The sequence below is a fragment of the Canis lupus genome, chromosome 26 (assembly GCF_003254725.2).
Source record: "Canis lupus dingo isolate Sandy chromosome 26, ASM325472v2, whole genome shotgun sequence".
In the NCBI taxonomy this organism is placed as follows: domain Eukaryota; kingdom Metazoa; phylum Chordata; class Mammalia; order Carnivora; family Canidae; genus Canis; species Canis lupus.
In genome coordinates this window covers 4,616,630-4,634,766 of record NC_064268.1, presented here as the reverse complement: position 1 = coordinate 4,634,766, position 18,137 = coordinate 4,616,630, and the positions used below count along the sequence as shown (strand labels likewise).

At 46.6% G+C, this 18,137-nt stretch overlaps 1 protein-coding gene and 1 long non-coding RNA gene across 2 annotated transcripts; both read left to right on the top strand.

Annotated features, from left to right (window-relative positions):
* The first annotated feature begins 1,282 nt into the window (after nucleotides 1-1,282).
* Nucleotides 1,283-2,892, top strand: LOC112676427 (uncharacterized). The gene is made up of 2 exons (XR_003146520.3): nucleotides 1,283-1,891; nucleotides 2,639-2,892. It is a non-coding gene; the product is annotated as an uncharacterized LOC112676427 (long non-coding RNA).
* A 4,685-nt stretch (nucleotides 2,893-7,577) lies between these two features.
* Nucleotides 7,578-8,699, top strand: LOC112676311 (glyceraldehyde-3-phosphate dehydrogenase-like). The gene has a single exon (XM_025473374.3). It carries the CDS (start codon nucleotides 7,578-7,580, stop codon nucleotides 8,577-8,579), a length of 1,002 nt encoding a protein of 333 aa, XP_025329159.2. The 3' UTR covers nucleotides 8,580-8,699.
* Nucleotides 8,700-18,137: the final 9,438 nt, after the last annotated feature.

Genomic DNA, 18,137 nt, shown 5'->3' with positions numbered 1-18,137 from the left:
CTATTTGCTGATAGATTCCCAAAGACAATTCACAGTACATTAAAACGTACACCAAAATCTCTCTTATTTTAGTGGGGAGTGAACAAGCAAATATATCAAGAAAGAAAGCAGGAGCTGAGAAATGAAGCTCATTCTTGTTTTCCCAGGAAATTTCAGCCTTCCTCCTTTCTAAATGTGGTGACCTGAATCCTCCAAGGACACACACCTACTATAGACTTTACATCTTCAGATTTTGAGTTTGGAACAATCTATAGTTATAACTATCCTGTTAAGTCCTACCCCCTGAAACCTAAAGACAGCCTGGTAGTGACCACCATCATATTCGCCCTGTTACTTTTTTACCCCATTACCAAGGCTCCGAATCATGTGGGTAAGAAAGCAAAATTTAATTTCCTTCCCAGCAAATGTCACCGCTGTGCCAGAGGACTAAGTTGGGAACACTGTTAGCAAAACATTTCATACAGCTTTCATGCTTAGAGTCAATATTTTAGCTTATAATTTTTTGTGTGTGTGGACTAAATGCTCACAAGAATTTCTTCTCAGTGTCACTTCAGCCACCCTGAAAGAATGGATGCCAGCATGGATTCTGTTTGGTGGCTTCACTGGGGAGCTCCCCAATACTGCTTTTTATGGTAATGAAACAACCATTTTCATGGAGGATGCGTGAAGCCTACTATGGCTACAAATGGTTTTCATGGCAGCTAGTAAAGGGAATCCTGGTGTCATTAGGACAGAGTTGGTCCATGTGCTTTGACATTATCCCCAAATGGACAATGGCAATTTACTTAATAATTAATTACAAAATATAGTATTAAAATTAATTGATTTTATAATAGTTTTGAATGTACAGAAAAGTTGCCAAGATAGTGCAGAGTTGCCATATACCCCATACCTGGTTTCCTTAGCCTTAACTTCTTAATGTCTTTCTTTTTTTTTTAATTTTCAAAATTTATTTTACAGAGAGAGAAATTGTACACACAAGTAGGGGGAGTGGCAGGGGGAGAGGGAGAAGCAGGCTCCCCGCTGAGCAGGGAGCCTGATGTGGGACTCCATCTCAGGACCCTGGGATCATGATCTGCGTCAAAGGCAGATGCTTAACCAACTAAGTCACCCAAGCACCCCAACATCTTAATCTCTACAGTATTTTTAAATCATAACCTTTGGTTCAGTATCCACACATTATTAACTAAAGTCTATTTTTATTTCAATTTCCTTAATTTTTACCTAATGTCCTCATTCTGTGCCAGGATCCCATTCAGAATATCACATTACATACCGTGGTCTGGTCTCCTTAGGCTCCTTTTGGCTGACTTTCTCAGATGTTCCTTGTTTTTTATGATCTTCACAGTTTTGAGGAGTACTAGTCAGGTATTGGATAGAATGCCCTTCAAACTTGGCTTGTCTGTTGTTTGTATCATGATTGGACACAAAGTTCTTTGAGATAATTTTTTATGTCTTTTAAAAAGCATAGCATAGGCAGTTTCAAGAAATAATAGTTTTATCACCACAAGAAATAATTCTTTGTCCTCTTTGCCCAGCACCCTGCAATGGTAACAGTTGTGACATCACAATTAGGACATTGGGGTTTGTGCAGCTCCCAGATTTTACTTCCCCTCCACCAGTTACACATGTAGCCAGCTGTGTGTCTGTGTGTGTTGGGGAGGAAGACCTCTCTCTGCTCTGTGGTCCTTCTAGCTGGACTGGGAATCAAACAGACATAAGACAAATGAACAGGGGAAAACCAAATTTAATGGGCGTACCTATGAGGAATCCATGCATACAGGCAATTCCCCAGACAATAAGGCAACAGGAAGCTTCTGTGATCTAAGGAAAAAGTGGGAGTCTGAGGATACCAAGTTGAGAAATCTCATTGGCAAGAAGGTGAAAGCAGGTATTTGGAAAAACGAGGTCATTCTATTATGCAGATGAATTCCTTTGGGTTGTGGGGTCTCGGGGGCCTCATGAAAGCTTGTCCTCCCTAGACAGACTCTCCTTTTCAAGGTCAGTGTAGGTAGTTCTGGGGGAGGCAGAGAGCCTTTCCTGCATATGCTGGGTTTTGACTACTTTTAACTCAAAATAATCTTTTTGCCAAAGTGGCACATTTTGGGATGTCTCATCTTGCACCCCTTTGTGTGCCTGCATGTGTGTGTGTGTGTGTGTGTGTGTGTGTGTGTGTATGTGTGTGATGTAGGAAAAGATGTTAAGGATCAAAGCCGATGGGCCAAGAAAGAATTCTTGAGATGTCTTTGGTGGAAAAAGGTAGTTTTATTAAAGCATGGGGACAGGACCCGTGGCCAGGAAGAGCTGCTGCCCCAGGCTTGTGAGGGATGACTGGTTGTATACTATGGAGCTGGGGGAGGTAAAGACAGGGAAGTTTCTAAAACGATTTTCATATACTAAAGAAGACCCAAGGATACTAGAGGCCTTGCTATTAACAGTAAAGCTAAGGTGGTTTTTCCCTCTAGCAAGGCATCAACATTAAGACAGTTGGGAGCTTCTTGGAGGAAACTTACACTCTGCCTGACTCAAGTATTTGTCAATGGGCTGCAGGTTATAAGGACATTTAAACTTCTCTGTATTTAACTTCTGCCTTTACTCCCCCCATTAACAGCCTCTCCTTTTCTAAAATTTTTGTCAGCTCAAAAAACATTATATATATGGAATCACATAGTAAATGACTTTTCAGGATTGGATTTTTTCCCCCCGCTACGCAACATAATAGCCTGGAGATCCCTCCAAGTAATCATGTGTCTCAATGTTCTGCTCCTTGGATATGGCTCTGGAGTGTGCCCTGGTGTGGATGCTCTTCTGCTGACCCACTCACCTGCTGAAGGACACCTGAACTAATCCTTCTTTTGGGCTGTGACAAATAAAGTCACCGTGAACACACGACTGATGAGTTTTTTTCTTCCCTGGTAGGAAAGTAAACAAGCTCCAGATACAGCAAAACTCCTTTTCCATGATGGATTATTAGTATTTTTTTCCAATCTCCATGTAATGAGCAAGTTTCTGGTGAGCATCCCTTTGAGTTAAAAACCCTTGTCTCCTCCAAAACGTATCTTTGCAAACTATTCCCCAAATATATTATTTTTTTTTGGAGATTGGGCCTTAATAGTTGCCTCCCTCATCGCCTCAGAACTGTTTGTTATTTATTCCACTGCAGACCCAGAGTGGCCCCTCCTGTGTCTTGGGGACCCCTGCCACAGTCCCAGGACAGGTGTCCTTTACCTCTGGTTTTGACGACTGGATTCATGGTGTTGGAGAATTGGAAAGAGGATTCTGAGAGCAAAACACATCCCTCCCTTCATGGCCCAGTGGCCAGCAGAGGCGCTTTAGCTGTGCTTGGCACAGTGTTGAGGATCTGTGGTTTCTCTGTGTTGATTTTTTTCCCTTAAATATCTCCATTTTCCTTAAAACTATATTTTACCCCCTTTTACACCTACGGCCATCTTCAGGATGGATATGAGCCCCTTGAAGACAAAGGCTGGAATTACTGAACACATCTCATTGCCATCTGCTGCCAGTTAACATAACTCAGGGAGCCTACGTGGACACACATTGAGGCTGGAGAGCGAGGTTCTCGTCTCATGAAGTTGAAGAATGAATCTCCAGGACAAAGGAGAGTGAGTAAAGTGTTAGAGTTGTATTAAGTGAAGATACAGAAAAAGCTCTCAGGAGTGAGAGGGGTCCGGACAGGGTGGCCACTGGGGGCTTGTAGAGTTGGTGTTTTATTGAAAGACAGTCAGGAACTTAAATCCTTTTAACATCTCTACTGATAGCATCCTTGAGTACAGACTAGTGATCACATCTTTAATGGCTTACTACCTTTTTAGGGTCTGGTAATGTTTTTTGGTCACAAGTAGCTGTTAGAACCAGAACCCCTCTCCCTGATACCTGAGACAGGATGGTATGGCTTGTTTCTTCATCTCTGGTTTCCTTTCACCTTCACATTTTTGGAATTTTGTGAACCTGAACCCTTGGTCCCTTACCTACTGCTTCCTATCTGGCCCCGCCTGTTCCTTACTCAACAAGACTTGTCCAGACTCAAACCCTCCCCCTGCTGCCTGGAGGTGACTTATTCCTACAACCCTCCTGTTAAGAAAGACCAATCAGCCTTGGGGACAGAGCTACAGAATGGGAACTGGAGCCAGAGTGACTTGGTAAGTTGCCAAGGAAACATGAACCTCCCTAGCACTAGCACTGGTGTTGGGGTGCACTGACAAGTTAGTGCAAGCATAAGTGCTGGGGCAATCCATGGGTGGTACAGGCAGGTTAACCATTCCCTAGCCTGGAGTAGATGGGACCTGTTCGGGCTGGGCTATCACAAAATACCACGGACTAAGTAGCTTACAAACAACAGAAATTTATCATTCGTGGTCTTGGAGGCTGAAGTCCAAGATCAGGGTGCCAGCAAGGTCAGGAGAAGGCCACTTCCTGTTATACCCTCATTGGGAAGAAGGGGTGAGGGAGCTCTGTGGGGTCTCTTTTACAAGAGCACTCATTCCATTCATGACCTAATCATCTCCCACAGTCACTGTGGGTAATAGGATTTCAACAGATGGGTTTTGGGGGGGACACTGACATTCAGACCATAGCGGTAACCAACTCTATGTTAGATATTACGGGAGATAATTTTTTCAAGTCCACTAGTTACCATCTGAAGAGCTTGCAGTTTGTCTGGGAAGACAAGATATAGCCCGTAGAAGGTGTGGGCAGGACATAAGGGCTAGACTGTATGGTGTAGACTGAGTGTGCTCTTGTGGTTTGGAGCCAGCCGGCTCATGGCTGAGGTGGGATGGATGGGGCATCCATGGTTCTCAGACGGGACATTGCAGGGGGAACAAACAGTGGAGTTGAGGTGTAGCACGCACGTGGGGAGGTGGCAGGTTGAGCTGGATGCAGAGACAGGAGATGGGGTTCTTCCAAGTCCCCCGAGCGGGAACCCCAGCAGACAGGAGCTTTTACCGCAGAGCCAGACTGCCCGGGTCTGAATCCCAGCTCTGCTGCTGCCCTCTCGGGGACCCCGGCAGGCCCTCAGTGTCTCTGCACCATGCTTGTCTGTAGAATGGGGATGCTAATCGCTCCTGGAGCAGTGCCTGATACTCAACCCAGGGGGATAAAACACTTAACATGGTGGCCTAAAAATAATTTCAAACCTCTCAATGCAGCGTATTTAAGATGTACATAGATGCGGGCAGCCCCGGTGGTGCAGCGGGTGATCCTGGAGACCCTGGATCGAGTCCCACGTCAGGCTCTCTGTATGGTGCCTGCTTCTCCCTCTGCCTGTGTCTCTGCCTCTCTCTCTGTCTCTATAAATAAATAAAATCTTAAAAAAAAAAAAGATGTACATAGATGTTAGTGGGTAATTTTACCTGGAAAGATATTTAATCATTCTTTAGATGGTTCCTAATAATTCCATTATCCTTTCTTCTACCTTCTCAAAGACACCCACCTATACACCTACCAAGAGCAAAGACCCAGCTGCAAGAAAGAGGTGATCGATAGGACATTCCAAAGAGGCTGTAACTCTCAGGGCACAAATTCCGGCCTAACAGGCTGTATTTGGAGGGAGGCCCTTCTGCATCTTGATGTGGGTCTGGAGCCCCCAGGGCAGGGACTGGGGCGTGGCTGGTCCCCGACAGGTGTTCTCAACATCTGTGCTAGCTGGGGACCTGGCTGGGCCAGGTGGCCACTGTTCATGCTCTGGCCTTCTCAGAGAGGCCAGGTCCAGGCTGCCCGAGCCTTCTGGACTTGGAACATTCTGTGCAGGTGAATCTCAGGTGAAAGCCTCCTGCCTCCTAATTTTAGAGTAGCCAGCTCTCTTCCCGAGCAGCAGAGCCTTGGCTTTCTCCAGTGTGGCTTTCTCCAGCTCCGGTTCTGCAGTTTGTCATCATTGATGTAGCTACAGACTGCCCCCCACCCTGCTGACCCAGCTTCAGTCCAGGCAAATGCAGAGAGGCCCAGGGAAGAGGGGATGGCACCCAGTTGCTGCCAAACCAAGCTCCCAAAGAGGGAACTCCCTCCCTCCCAGAGGGAGATAAGCAGGGCAGTGTTCTGCAGAGGAAGGTGTCAGCCCTCTTCTTGCCACTGGTCTCCAGGCTCTGAGGCCAACTGGGCCAGGACCTGGGGCCCGATACCCAGGTACACCTGTCTCCTTAGGATGGGGGATGTCCTGCCTGCCAGGGAGGGTGTATGGGAGGATGGACGTTTCCAGTGGTCCCATGTGCTGCCTCCCATGTGATGACATGAGAGTGGCCTGCGGTGAGTTTTACACCATCTCTACTTCCAATCTCCACCAAATAAAATATTTTAGAGATCCATAAAGACTATCTACTTCCAACAAAGCCATCAAGAGTGGAAACTAGTGCCACTTCTGGAAGGACCACATTTAGGAGTAGGATGAGCCTCCAGAGCCGTGGGCACTTATTCAACATGACCCCACGGAGTTGGAGCAGACCTGGGTAGGGAGGACAGGCCGTCCCCTGTATGCATGTAGATGAGACCAAGTTTCATGTGTGTGGGACCTGATTTGAAAGTTCAGATGCAGGGTGGTTGCTGCTCCCAATACCCTGAGATCTGTCCATCCTGCGTGCCCACCACAACGAGTGGCAAGGATCCCAAACATGGTGGACGTCGTCGAAGGCCAGGAGAAGCTGTGCTGCACTGTTGGTACATAGCTCAGCTGTGGGCTTGCCTGGATGTTCCCTAGCCCAGTCTTATTTTTAGGTTAAAACTGCCCACTTTAGGGCAGCCCCAGTGGCTTAGCGGTTTAGCGCCGCCTTCAGCCCAGGGCGTGATCCAGGAGACTCGGGATCGAGTCCCACATCAGGCTCCCTGCATGGAGCCTGCTTCTCCCTCTGCCTCTCTCTCTCTCTCTCTGTCTCTTTCTCTGTCTCTCTAATAAATAAATAAAATCTTTAAAAAAACCCTGCCCACTTTAGAGGTGTCCTTGGTTCAAATCAAAGAGTAAAAGTCCTCTCCTGCCTTGTTCTCTCCAATTTACAGCCAAGGATCTGACTCTTTAAAGACAAGTTTCCTGGGACCATCTCCATGGTGGTAGGTGTGCTGGGGTCTCAGTGTGAAGGCAGATCTACCACCCCTGGTTCATGTCCCATCCTCCCATGTGCTGTGCACCGATGTGGTCCTGGGGGCCTCCTGGCCACCTTGACAGTTGAGGCCCGGCCTTCAGGAGCTCACACACAAAGGAGGGAGGGTTTAGACCGTGCACAGGCAAATGAATAAACCACACACACACACACTCACACACACACACACATACACACACACAGAGGACTTCTAGGTGAGGATAAATGCTATGAAGGCAATAAATGAGGTGGTTTGATGAAGAGAGACTGGACCAGGTTGTTGGAGCTGCCAGAGGCAGCTGGGTCCAGGAGGCTTCTCCAGGAGGTGGCGTGAGGACCGAGACCAGGAAGTGGCATGAGGATGTCCCTCTAAGGAAGGAGGGGGCAAAGGAGCTAAACCAGGAGTAGGAGCTCCAGATAGCTCTCTGCTCCTCCCTGTTTGACAGACAGCCGCATCTTCTGGTGTAGGGCCAGCCGCGTCCCCGAGACATGATGGTGAAGGTCAGAGTGAACGGATTTGGCTGTATTGGGCGCCTGGTCACCAGGACTGCTTTTAACTCTGGCAAAGTGGATATTGTCGCCATCAATGACCCCTTCATTGATGTCAACTACATGGTGTACATGTTCCAGTATGATTCTACTCACGGCAAATTCCACGGCACAGTCAAGGCTGAGAATGGGAAACTTATCATCAATGGGAAGTCCATCTCCATCTTCCAGGAGCGAGATCCCGCCAACATCAAATGGGGTGATGCTGGTGCTGAGTATGTTGTGGAGTCCACTGGGGTCTTCACCACCATGGAGAAGGTTGGGGCTCACTTGAAGGGCGGGGCCAAGAGGGTCATCATCTCTGCTCCTTCTGCTGATGCCCCCATGTTTGTGATGGGCGTGAACCATGAGAAGTATGACAACTCCCTCAAGATTGTCAGCAATGCCTCCTGCACCACCAACTGCTTGGCTCCTCTATCCAAAATCATCCATGACCACTTTGGCATCGTGGAGGGCCTCATAACCACCGTCCATGCCATCACTGCCACCCAGAAGACTGTGGACAGCCCCTCTGGGAAGCTGTGGCATGACGGCCGAGTGGCTGCCCAGAACATCATCCCTGCTTCCACTGGCGCCGCCAAGGCTATGGGCAAGGTCATCCCTGAGCTGAACAGGAAGCTCACTGGCATGGTCTTCCATGTCCCCACCCCTAATGTGTCAGTTGTGGATCTGACCTGCTGCCTGGAGAAAGCTGCCAAATATGACGACATCAAGAAGGTAGTGAAGCAGGCATCGGAGGGCCCCCTCAAGGGCATCCTGGGCTACACTGAGGACCCGGTTGTCTCCTGTGACTTCAACAGTGACACCCACTCTTCCACCTTTGACGCCGGGGCTGGCATTGCCCTCAATGACAACTTCGTCAAGATCATTTCCTGGTATGACAATGAATTTGGCTACAGCAACCGGGTGGTGGACCTAATGGTCCACATGACCTCCAAGGAGTAAGAGCCTCCTGGACCACCAGCCCCAGCAAGAACAAGAGGAAGAGAGAGGCCCTCAGCTGCTGGGGAGTCCCTGCCCCAACTTAATCCCCCAACACACTCCATCTCCTGATCTCCAATTTACATCCTAGACCTGGAGGAAGGGGAGGGGCTTGGGGAGCCCTACCTTGTCATGTACCATCAATAAAGTATACTGTACCCAGCCAAAAAAAAAAAAAAAAAAAAAAAAAAAAAAAAAAAAGGAGCTCCAGACAGAGATGAGGAGGGGCAGAGGTTGGGGCAGGAATGAGCTTGGATGGGATCCCTGGGTGGCTCAGCAGTTCAGTGCCTGCCTTTGGCCCAGGGCATGATCCTGGAGTCCCGGGATCGAGTCCCACATCGGGCTCCTGCATGGAGCCTGCTTCTCCCTCTGCCTGTGTCTCTGCCTCTCTTTCTGGGTGTGTCTCTCATGAGTAAATAAATAAAATCTTAAAAAAAAAAAAAAAGGAATGAGATTGGCTTGTTCCAGAAACAGAAGCAGACAGGGTGGCCAGAGTGAGCATGTTGACCACCTGACCAGGTAGGTTTGAAGCAACTGGTTCTAAGTCTACTGAAGACCGAGGATAGCTCCAGCAGATGTTTTAATTACTTGTTCTTTTCCAATAATCTCTTACCTGGATGGCTGCAGGATGTGAACTGCTTCTCTTAAACCATTTGTGTGCCATCAGGGAAGTGACAAAGGCACCACAAGTGGACAGGAGTGTTGTTGACTGTGTGTCAGAACAGAGGCCTAGCGGTCTCATGGTGGGCGTGTGCCATGCATGCTTTCTCGTCAAAGGGGTTGATGTTGTCTCAAGAAATTCCACCGGCCAAGGCCATCTCCCACTCTTGCCCTTACAGTGGTTGGTGACTCCTCCTTTGTTGTGGTAGCTGGAAGCTTTGTGTTCGCTTACATTACAATGAAAGCTGGTTTTACCTCTGGTCAGTGCTTCAATTTTCCACCAGGCGGGCTGGTAACAAAACTCATCTTTTAGGACAAACTAAACCTTGTTTTGTCTGTTGAGAATTAGCTTAAAATCTGCCAGAGACCAGGCTCAATCAGAAACGGCAGCCTTGGGCCATTTGGTGAAGGTGAATCTAATTGAAAGATTTGCAGAGTTTAATGGAAGCAAAACGGAACGAAATGTTGACACGCTAATCTACAGAAACAAAACATGAAATCACATGTGCTATAAAAAGGATTTAGAGACAGGTTCACACATTTGAGGAAACTCAAAAGCTTAGATGTATTCAATGCTATAATTTATTGTACCTCATTTTAGGCATGATACGGTGTCGGGATCACATGGAAAAATGGTTCTTATCATTCAGAGAAATGTACTGAAATATTTATAGATTATCCGTTGAAAAATCTGTCTCTGAAGGGATTTTCAGAGCTTGTAAAAACTTGTGGGCACAGATGATTTTCAAGGCTCTGCTTCTCTGGGGAGGCTTATGCGGACCTGACTTTGTGAATGTTTGCGGATCAACTCCGGGTTTCCACCCATCATCACACAGCCCAAAGATCTCATACAGTCCCTCCGGACTTTTGAGGTTGTGCTTCTCAGGTACATGCTCATGATGAGGTCTTTCAGCTACACGTTTGTTTCCAAATATGCAGTATCGAATCCTTCAGGCGCTGGCTCTACTCCCATGTGTAATAGAAGCTTCCGAATGGGTGGCCATGGTGAGAGCCCCTTACTGAAAAGTCCACGGAATGAAGCAATTGCGTGGACATAGTGATGGGGCCCGGTGCCGTGTGAGACTGGAAATCGTGCTGACTGTGTAAGTTGTGCTGAGTTATGATACAGTAGCCCATTATGGCACCATCTCCATCCCCATCGTTAAGAAGCTCATCTGTTTCTTTGATAGAAGTCCTTTTTGCGTTAGAGCCAGTGCTTCGCTCAGGAGTGTGGGCTGATGGGAAGCGGGCATTTGCTGTGCGGAGGGCAGGGTGCGTGGTGGAAGGGGTGCCCCAGAGTGCGCTTATACCCTAGCCACAGAGCAGTGGGTACCGAGGGCTTGAGTGGTAAATCTTTCTTTTTAACAGGTGCCTTTTGCATGCTTAGATCACAGGGAATTCTAATATTAAATACATGATTACGATAGACTTCTCCATCAATAAATTAACAATAATACTATTAATAGAAATGATGAGGGCAAGGAGGGGGAGGAATGTGCAATGAGGCACCATATTCCTTGTGGACCAGCTCAGGAATTGGTTCCAGTCTCACTGTGATTGCTCAGAACTCTCCACTCTATCACTTATTTGCTATTTTAATTCTCAGATGAAGATATCATTTCTACTCTTTATTTGCCAGCAGCAGCCCTGGCCTATTCCTGCTGGACTTCCCCTCAGTGCTGGGATGAAGAGGTTGCCCACTGTCTCTCTCCACAGAGGCTGGTTAAGACATTGTTCTGGTGCATCTTCACCAGAGAAATCTCTCACTGCTGCATGCCGAGCAGTGTGGGGACCCCCTGCTGCAGCGGCCCAGGAAGCAGACAGCCCCTCACCCCTGGCCAGATGGCTGGCTGGGGGCGATTGTGTCCCTCCTGGCTCTGGGGAAACTGGAGCTGCCGACACCTGGACCCCACAGGGCAAGTTTCCATCACTCGGTGTGAAAGAGCTCCATCCCTCAAATGCATCTCTTGTTAGTTTGAGCACAGTTCAAGCAGAGAGAAATCATGCGTCGAGTGCTGCTTTCATTTTGGCCAGCCCAGGGGGAAAGGGTTATTATCGTTTGAAATAAAAGCCCTGGTTCATGTCTGAGAACCACTTGCGCCATGGTGAAGACCTTTGGAGAGGGGCAGACCTCAGTGACAGTGACTGTCCATCGCTGTACCCCGCTGCGGAGGCACCACAGTTTCTGTTTTTCCGCCTGCGGAGATGGGACGCTGGCCACCACCTCCCGGGGCCCTCCAGGGCTGCATCCATCCTGCAGGTTAAATCCTCAGCTCCGTGTGTGCCCCAGCCAGGGAGCTCCTCTGTGAGTGGAGTGGCGGCCTTCCTCTAGTTGCACTGGAGCCACTAAACCCCTCCTCCAGCTCCAGAAAGGTCCTTTGTTTATTGTCAGCATGGCCACTCTTGGTGGAAAATGATGTTTCCCACAAAGCTCAGGAGTGTAGGCTTCAGTGTCAAGTGTGGCACAAGCCCCACTAGCCCAGGGATCTGTGTGTGTGTGTGTGTGTGTGTGTGTGCGTGTGTGGCTGGCATTGCTCTGCACATACTCCTGGTGAGGAAGGTGTGGTCTGTGGGTTCAGGAGGGTCTGCTCATTTATAACTTAGTTTTAAAGTTCAGTTTTGGTTGTGGGCTCCGTTATATGACAAGAGAAGCACATTCTCGTCTGTTTCTCTGACTTGAGGGCCTGGGTTCTGTTCTTTTTCATCATGCTGATGGGAGCAAACACGTTGACCAGGTCAGGAGGAGTATGTGCCAAGGAGATTTAGGACTCAATTCTCTGTTTTTCTCTCAACATATCCATACTATTTTTCTTATTCCATTTATAAATGCTTACCATTTAATTTAATTAACTTGGATGCAACCTTTCCTCCCTAAAGACCTATAATTTATGTAATGTAAGGTGCATGTGTGCTGTCCCGGCTTCTCTGAGTGGCACCACAGTGATGCTGAAGTTGCACTTGGATGACTTCTCCTCTGACCTGAAGGGTTGGCAGAGGCAGCACAGACCATACCTTCGATTAATGATTCCTCCCACTTTTCCTCATGAGAAAAGGACAGGTCTCCAGGTAGCCTGGATACTTCACAATGTTGTAATGGTGGGCAACTAGAAATTAAGCATCCATCTATTATGATGATGATGATGATGATGATGATGATTATCATTATTATTTGCAAAATACAGATTCCTTTATTCAGTACAAAATAATACGGATTATAGAAAGTTTTTCAAATGTACAGAAAAATAAAGTAAGGATACTTATTCAAACAAAAATGAAGCTAATGAATATACTGGTCTATTTTGTGCTTTTTTTCTATGCCTTTTCATATTTTCTTGTAATCATATTTATACTGCTTTGTATTCTGCCTTTTTCAACCAACATTAAATGTAAATATTTATCATATTATTTTAAGTTCTTTTTTTTTTTAAAGTAAGTTCTAAGCCCAACGTGGGGCCTGAATTCAAGACCTCATGGCGCTGACATCAAGAATGGCCAGCTCTATCCACGGAGCCAGCCAGGTGCCCTGTATTTTAAATTCTTCATAAACAGGAGCACCTGGGGGCTCAGTTGGTTAAGCGTCTGCCTTTGTCGGCTCAGGTCATGATATCAGGGTCCTGGGGTCTAGGCCCACGTCCTGCTCCCTGCTCAGTGTCTGCTTCTCCTTCTCCCTTGGCACCTCCCCCAGCTGTGTTCTCTCTCTCACATAAATATATAAAATCTTAAGTAATTCTTCATAAACACAGTTTATGTCTCTATAATACTTACTCTTTATGTATAAGTTTAATTTACTCAGTGCCCCATTTTCAGTATCAACATTCCTGACACGTAGTGTGATCTCTGTAGTATTAATAACAGACCAGCCGCAGTAACAGGCCGTGTTGAGTGCTTCCCTGGGGCCAGGTACCATGTGAAGCACTTTGTGTCATCTCCTGGGTCCTCATGAGCATGGAGGCGAAGTCTACTAGGATTGCCACTGGAAGAGTGAGAACACAGAGATGTAAGGGATTTATCAACATTCCCAAGGTCATACGGTCCAGGGTCAGGGTGGGCATCTAGTTTGAGGTGTTTGGATTGTGTTTGGATTCACGCCTGGAGGGGGATGTGAGGTTCCCTTCTGGTTCTGGCGCGGCAGCATAATGATCGTTTGTGGGAAGCAGGTGGCTGGCTGTGGCTGTGGCTCAGCCCTTGGTCCTCCTGGCTCTCCCTGGGGTCAGAGCCTCTGGGACCCCTATCCTCTCCACTCTCATCCTGTCTTCCTTAGCCCCTTTGCCAAATTTCTGAATGCTTCATGTGCAGATTCACTCATACACAGTGGGTCTCGGGATCAGATGCTTTCCACCCCATGGAGAAACTGAGGCTTGCAGGTGCTAAGGAACAAGTCCTCTGTTACATAGCCAGAGTGCGGCAGAGCTTGGATTCAAACCTGGTTCCTTGTGACTCCAAGGCCACAGCTCCTCGTCACTCTGCGAAGTTACTTGTCCTTATTAATGCCACTTTTCACTTGTTCTGCGTAATTTTGAAATTCTACTTTATTGCATTCAAGCTGTGTGTGTTACTGCCATCATGATAATCATTGACCACCAGGTTTATTTTAAGGATATCTTTCAGTTCAAAAAGACTTTTCAGTTTGGGCTTTCATAAAACAAACAAACAAACAAACAAAAAACAAAGGGATAAGTAAGAGAGAGAAGGAAATCCAGATAAAACACATTAGGAGAATATCAGGTTACAGTGAAAAGTACTTGCTTTGAAGTCTGATGCCTACAAGTTCCAATCTTAAATCTGCCTTTTACTAGCTTTCTCCCCATTGATATTTTATTAAACTCTCTAGCTTTAAGTCTTTGTATCTGTCAAAAAGGAATAATAATAGTCCTTGTCTCATAAAATTGGCATAAAAATTCACTAAAACAATGGATATAAAATACTTAGCAGTGTCTGGTAGGTGGTGAATAATTAGGAGTATGAGTGAATGAATGTTGCAAAACAATCTTTTTTTTTTTTTCCTTAAGATTTTATTTTTAAGCAATCTCTGTGCTCAATGTGGAGCTCAAATGCACAGCCTAAAGATCGAGTCACATGCTCCACCCACTGAGCCAGGCCAGATGCCCTCCAGAAAAACAGTCTCCTAATATCCCATGGTATTCTCTGTGTAATTGAATGGACTGCAAAGACATAAATGGTTGAGGAGATGTAAAGGAGCGTTGACCATCACTGGCCTTCATTGAATATTCACAAATGGAAATGAATAGTTGTTGAGAAGATACATGAAATCTAGAGGGGGAAATCGGGATTGATCCAAATCAATACGATCCAGTCATTCGGAAAAAAATCATTCACTGATTGCACAGAGATGCTTTAAGACTATGGCAGGGCGGAGGGGGAGTGGTGGGCATGATCTCAAGTCCCCCCGGCTCACTGTCTTGCCGTAAATGTCAAGCCAAAATCAGGGATCTTGTCTTGGTTGTTTCCAACACACACCTGTAGTACAAGGAAGAAATTCCTGATGACATAATCTAAGCCTTTAAATTGAGACATCCCTGAACCTGGTAGACATTTACATCCTTACAGTCCTTTTATACCCTTAAAAAAATCATTCTCTCTTCTCCTACTAAAATTTAAGGCACCTAAGGAGAAAGACTCTGTGCTCTGTTTACCAAAATATTCCTACATTTACAGCAATGTCTATCACATGGTAGATACTTTTGTTTTAAGATTTTATTTTTAAGTAATCTCTACACCCAATGTGGGTCTTGAACTCACAACCCCGAGAGCAAGAGTTGCATGTTCCACTGAATGAACCAGCCAGATGCCCCCATGGTAGATACTCTTAAAAATATGTATTCACTGAATGACTGGTAAATATAGAACACTAAACTCCCATCTGGCTTTAAAGAGGATGTGGAAGATTGTGAGCACCATACAAAATTTCAAGTAGATACACTGTTGGGCCCTGGGAAGAAGTTGAGAAAGAATGCAACCAAGGAAGCCAATGAACAACTAACCATCTAAGTAGGATGGCGTAATGATGGTATCGATCATTTCCAATAAATGGAGCTGAAAATACACTGTACTTCTGTAACTGCTTACATCCTGTCTGAATGCATGTGTTTTGATTTTGGTGGCTCCATCATAAACTTAAATAATTCTATATTTGTGAATTGGCAAGTTCCTTTGTGTCTTGATTTCTGGTTTCCCCAATGTATGCCAATTTGAGGTGAGTTAAGAATAAAAAGTCTTTACTACCTTGATAAAGTTCTGTGACTTTACATTCATGACTCTGATAGCATAGATCGATTCAGCTTGGCTTTATTTTATTTTTTAAAGATTTTAATTTTAAGTGATTTCTACACCCAGCATAGGGTTTGAGCTCACTATCCTGAGATCAAGGGATGCATTCTCTACCGACTGAGCCAGCCAGGTGTCCCCTGTTGGTTTTAATTTAATTTCCTTTGAAAAGTGAAAATTTGGAGTTTCTTTTGACTTCATTCTTCAGGTGTCTTTTCTCTGTTGCCTTCCTGTGATGTCATACCCACCCAGCAAGGCCCACTTTAGAGCTTAATGCTGACAAGTCCTCAGATGGTGGCTGTCTCTGATGAGATCCCCTAGAAGCAGAGCCCAAGACAAGGATCCAAGGGTGGGTGGTCAATTTAGGTGAAGGAAAGATCATCCAGGAGGTAGACTCAAGAAGTGAGACGAGAAAAGGTAGACAGACAATCAGGGAAGGGTCTGGTGTTCCAGTTACCTACCATCACAGGCTATGATGTGCTTAAACTCCCTGCAGAGACTTGAGAGACCAGGAGAAAATAAATCCCATACCCTTAATCCATGAGGGCCACAGGAGCTGGAGGCTGTGACCGATCCCCTCTCCTTATCCACGGATGAAGGCTCACTCCGCCTGCACCTAGGCCAGCACTCCCAGCCCGGCGCGGGGAGACAGCACAGAGTGCAGGGCGCTGGGGGAGAGGCACGCCGGCGGGGTGGGGGCTCCTCTGGCAGACACCCACCTGGTAAGGGCAGGGGACGCGGGCAGGGGACGCCAATGACAGTGCTCGCCACTGCATCTCTTGTGTTTATGCCAAATGACCTTCTCTTCTGTGACACGGTTGTGGCTGTTCTGGATCCTAGACACCCCGTCTGCTTTTAAAAGGAAAAATAAAACATCGGTTTACCGCGTGTTCCAAGCATCCATTCCAAATGAACGTTTGAGTTCATACAGAAAGTGCTTGGAGGACTCTCGAGTTGAAGTTCAGGTTCTCATTCGTTTGGGGAATACAAAAAATAGTGAAAGGGAATAAAGGGGAAAGGAGAAAAAATGAGTGGGAAATATCAGGGAGGGAGACAGAACATGAGAGACTCCTAACTAGGAGTCTAGGAAACGAACTAGGGGTGGTGGAAGGGGAGGTGGGCAGGGGGTTGGGGTGACTGGGTGACAGGCACTGAGGAGGGCACTTGGAGGGATGAGCACTGGGTGTTATGCTATATGTTGGCAAATTGAACTCCAATTTTAAAAAAATACGTAAAAAAAAAAAAAAAGAATAAGAAGTTCAGGTTCTCGTCGAGCACTCTTACCGGTGGTGAACTCGGAGGAAGGGAGGCCCCTATCGCAGTTCTGTCTGGGAACTAAAGACAAACGTCTGGGTGGCTCATTTCATGCTTTTTTGTTTGCGTGGTTTTTGTTTGTTTATTTTTAAATATTTTATTTATTCATTCACGAGACACAGAGAGAGGCAGAGGCAGAGGCAGAGGGAGAAGCAGGCCCCATGCAGGGAGCCCGATGCAGGACTAGATCCGGGGACCCCAGGGTCTCACCCTGGGCGGAAGGCAGATGCTCAACCACTGAGCCACGCAGGCGCCCCTGTTTGTGTTCGTGTGTGTCCTTTCTTTCCCTTGGCCAGGGGTATCCAGTCCATGTCCCTCCACCCCGGCTGAGCAGGTCCTTTTATATTCCAGGACTCAAGCTGTGCCACTCAGGCCTGAGCCATTTCCGATTCTTTCCCTGCCTGTCCCCGTGACAGCTGGTGCCCCTCTCCTGCCAAGCCGCCCTCATTCCTGCTCCCCACGCTCCCCACAGAAGCCCACGTGACACACTGACCGTGCCCTCCTTATTTCAATGGCTCCCTACCTCCATTAGCCCAAATATGTCAGTGCAGCAAACAAGCACTCCCCCCCACACACACACTACATTTCCTAGTTATCATTTTTTCCCTTTCCTAGAACACACCTACCCAACAGTCCCTACTTCACCCTGCACACACTTCTTCCATGATAGCCCATCATTCTTTACTGCTATCATCTATTTACAAATTAGTCTTGGGGGGAAAAAGGGCAAAAACAAAAATAAGCACAAAAACAGATAAATTTGTCTGATCTGATCTGGCTCTGTGGCCTTGGTGCCAAACTCAGTGCTGGGAACACGGTGAGCATGAAGTAGGAGCTCTGTCCCAGGTTAGATCTGCTGGTGCTCTTGACCCTGCTCTACACAGGCATTAGTCAGAAGCTTGAGTAGAATAAGATCAGGTGGCTGCACACAAGCCCATAGAAACCTGGAGAATTATCTCAAAGTTTTCAATTAATTTCCACCTCTCTGCACAGTTAATTTTTTTTTCCACATCCAGTGTGGCAGGAAAACAGTCCCTTACGATATAAAATAACCTCTTACTGTTAAGAGAGGAACATAAAAAAAAAGTCACTACAATTGAAGAAGGACCTTCCATTCCCACCCAGCATGTTCTACAAGCGTCAAAACCTAGACATACTTAGGATTTGTTGAATCTACTGATAATTTTTAAAATGAGAACCTTAAGTTTTACATTCATTCTAATATTCTTGTCCCTATGGTGTTAGTATCTAGGGTGATTGCAT